The sequence below is a fragment of the Callorhinus ursinus genome, unplaced genomic scaffold (assembly GCF_003265705.2).
Source record: "Callorhinus ursinus isolate GAN/ISIS: 27379988/994484 unplaced genomic scaffold, GSC_fseal_2.0 scaffold24, whole genome shotgun sequence".
Classification (NCBI taxonomy): Eukaryota; Metazoa; Chordata; class Mammalia; order Carnivora; family Otariidae; genus Callorhinus; species Callorhinus ursinus.
Window position 1 is genome coordinate 3,364,935 of NW_027397086.1, and position 2,702 is coordinate 3,367,636.

A 2,702-nucleotide genomic window follows, 5' to 3' on the forward strand; every position below is an offset into this window, starting at 1 on the left:
AAATAAATAAATAAATAAAATAAATAAATAAATAAAATCTTTTTTTTTTTTAAGAGAGAGGGAACACAAGCAGGGGGAGTGGGAGAGGGAGAAGCAGCCTTCCTGCTGAGCAGGGAGCCCGACGCGGGGCTCAATCCCAGGACCCTGGGATCATGACCTGAGCTGAAGGCAGACACTTAACCGACTGAGACACCCAGGTGCCCAATATTTTATTTATTTATTTGTGAGAGAGACAGAGAGCACAAGCAGGGGGAGCAGCAGGCAGAGGGAGAAGCAGGCTCCCCGCCGAGCAAGGAGCCTGATGTGGGACTCGATCCCAGGACCCTGGGATCATGACCCGAGCCAAAGGTAGAACCTACTGAGCGACCCAGGCATCCCTTAACCTTATTATGAAAATCTTGATAAACATCCCTTCTAGTGGTTGCATATTTTATCAAGTAGCTAGATAATAATTTATTTACCATGCCTCTAATGTTAGATATACTTAAGCTGTGATTCCTTATTAATATAAATAACACTATCGTTAAGAGCTGTATGCACAAAACTTTCAGGATTTCTTTCTTGTAAGATACATTCCTAGAAGTAGAATTATCAGATGAAAGCATATCAAAAATGTTAAGGCTCTAGGGGCTCCTGGCTAGCTCAGATGGTAGAGCATGTGATTCTTGATCCCATGGTCATGAGTTCAGGCCCCACATTGGACGTGGAGCCTACTTAAAAAAACAAAGGCTCTAAAAAAGGTATAATACTCACTATGTTAATTACCATAATAACAATAGTAATAATTGAACGTCATCTTAATGCTTTACCCTCACAGAGTCAGAACACTCAAGGATCAACATGAAGAACTGTCCTTTACTATACTTGGAAATGTCCTAGAAACCAAAGCCTCTGTGACCTATGGAGCTAGCAACATGGAAAAAGAAGAAAAGGCAAGTAAAGTAGGAGACAGAGAAAAGGACTGAGAATTTTCCTTAGCCTAAGGCAGCAAAATGGTACTTGTCCCCCAACCCTGAGCAGCACTGGTATCTTTTCGGATAAGGAATCACCAAAGAACAAAGAGAGGCAGAGGTTTGGAAACCAGTAGCTGCGCTACAAGACACACCACGTTTCAGCAGAGAAAAGCAGGGAATGCATAACGTTTATAAAGTTTTAGGAATTAAAAAATGCGTTTACTTCCTCCTTCAAAGACAAGGCAGTTTCGGGGGTTTATTGTAACACAAGCTACAAAAAAACTATAAAATCCACTCAAGAACACCACCCACTTACCAGTTCTCTCAGGGCTGACCTTCCGAGCAGAATTGTCCACAGTTCCCTGCTGCTCCTGAAAAATGACGGAAAGCAGGGGTAATTTTGCACTTTCAGATTATACAAATGCGACTAAGCTGTCTCACAGTATCTTGTCTATTCTCTGAAACCAGGAAACTCAATGTACAAAATAATTTGTTAAAATTCTGGACATTAATCCCATTACATTGTTCTTAGAAGTTTGATGTTCAAAATAAAAATTAAGAAATTGACATATAACCTAAACCAAGCAGATGCTGTGTTAAAAATGAGGATGGCCTCCATATCTTAATGCATTTAAGATGCTGTTAATTGCAGGATACATGATTATTTATGTTCTACCAGCCATCAATAATAAAATGTATTGCAACATCAGAAGTATTAAAATATGAAGAAATGTATATTTCAGAATGTAATACAATAATTAATGAATTATCTTACATCTTCTATGCTAAGAAGACGCCTCAGTGTAGTATTTCTATCTCCTTCCTTTTCATTAAAATGTAGTGACCAAAAAGGAGAATCTAGAAAAGGACTATGTACATTTCAAGCCCCCTCGTCATCTCCAGAATTTTTTTTAAGATTTATTTATTTATTTAAGTAATCTCTATACCCAATGTGGGGCTCAACCTCATGACCGTAAGATCAAGAGTCAAACGCTCTACTGACTGAGCCAGCCAGGTGTCTCCAGAAAATTTTCTAAATGCATGATATGATTCACTTTCTCAATCAAGTAAAGTCTAATGGTCATTATGAATGGTACTCTATTCGTTCATTTATTAATTGCCACTAGGTGCCACATGTCGTGCAAGACACATAAAAACACATTTTAGTCCCTGTCCCCCATGAGCTCTTCAAATATACTCTCCACCATGTATTTACCCAAGTTCCTTCCCTCATCCATGCCTTTGGAACTTCAGGAAACACGTTATGGGGTTTTTTAAAGTCTAGAACTAAATTTCAAAATGTAGGGGCGCCTGTGTGGCTCAGTTGGTTGGGCAGCTGCCTTCGGCTCAGGTCATGGTCCCAGGGTCCTGGGATCGAGCCCCGCATCGGGATACTTGCTTGGTGGGGAGCCTGCTTCTCCCTCTCCCTCTGCCTGCCTCTCTGCCTACTTGTGCTCTCTCTCTCTCTCTCTCTCTCTCTCTGTCAAATAAATAAAATCTTTAAAAAAATAAAAATAAAAAAATAAATTTCAAAATGTAACCATTAAGAAATTCTCCCAAGAGGGGCGCCTGGGTGGCTCAGTTGGTTAAGCGACTGCCTTCGGCTCAGGTCATGATCCTGGAGTCCTGGGATGGAGTCCCACATCGGGCTTCCTGCTCAGCAGGGAGTCTGCTTCTCCCTCTGACCCTCTTCCCTCTCGTGCTTTCTATCTCTCATTCTCTCTCTCAAATAAATAAATAAAATCTTAA

The 2,702-nt window shown here is 40.6% G+C and overlaps 1 protein-coding gene across 2 annotated transcripts in view; it reads right to left on the minus strand.

Annotated features, from left to right (window-relative positions):
• Nucleotides 1-2,702, minus strand: part of NUP188 (nucleoporin 188) — a 47,063-nt gene that overhangs the window by 38,472 nt on the left and 5,889 nt on the right. For both annotated transcript variants that reach the window (XM_073905633.1, XM_025888010.1), the window contains exon 2: nt 1,270-1,324. In XM_073905633.1, the coding sequence (XP_073761734.1) occupies nt 1,270-1,324 (55 nt within the window). The remainder of the gene's footprint in view (nt 1-1,269; nt 1,325-2,702) is intronic.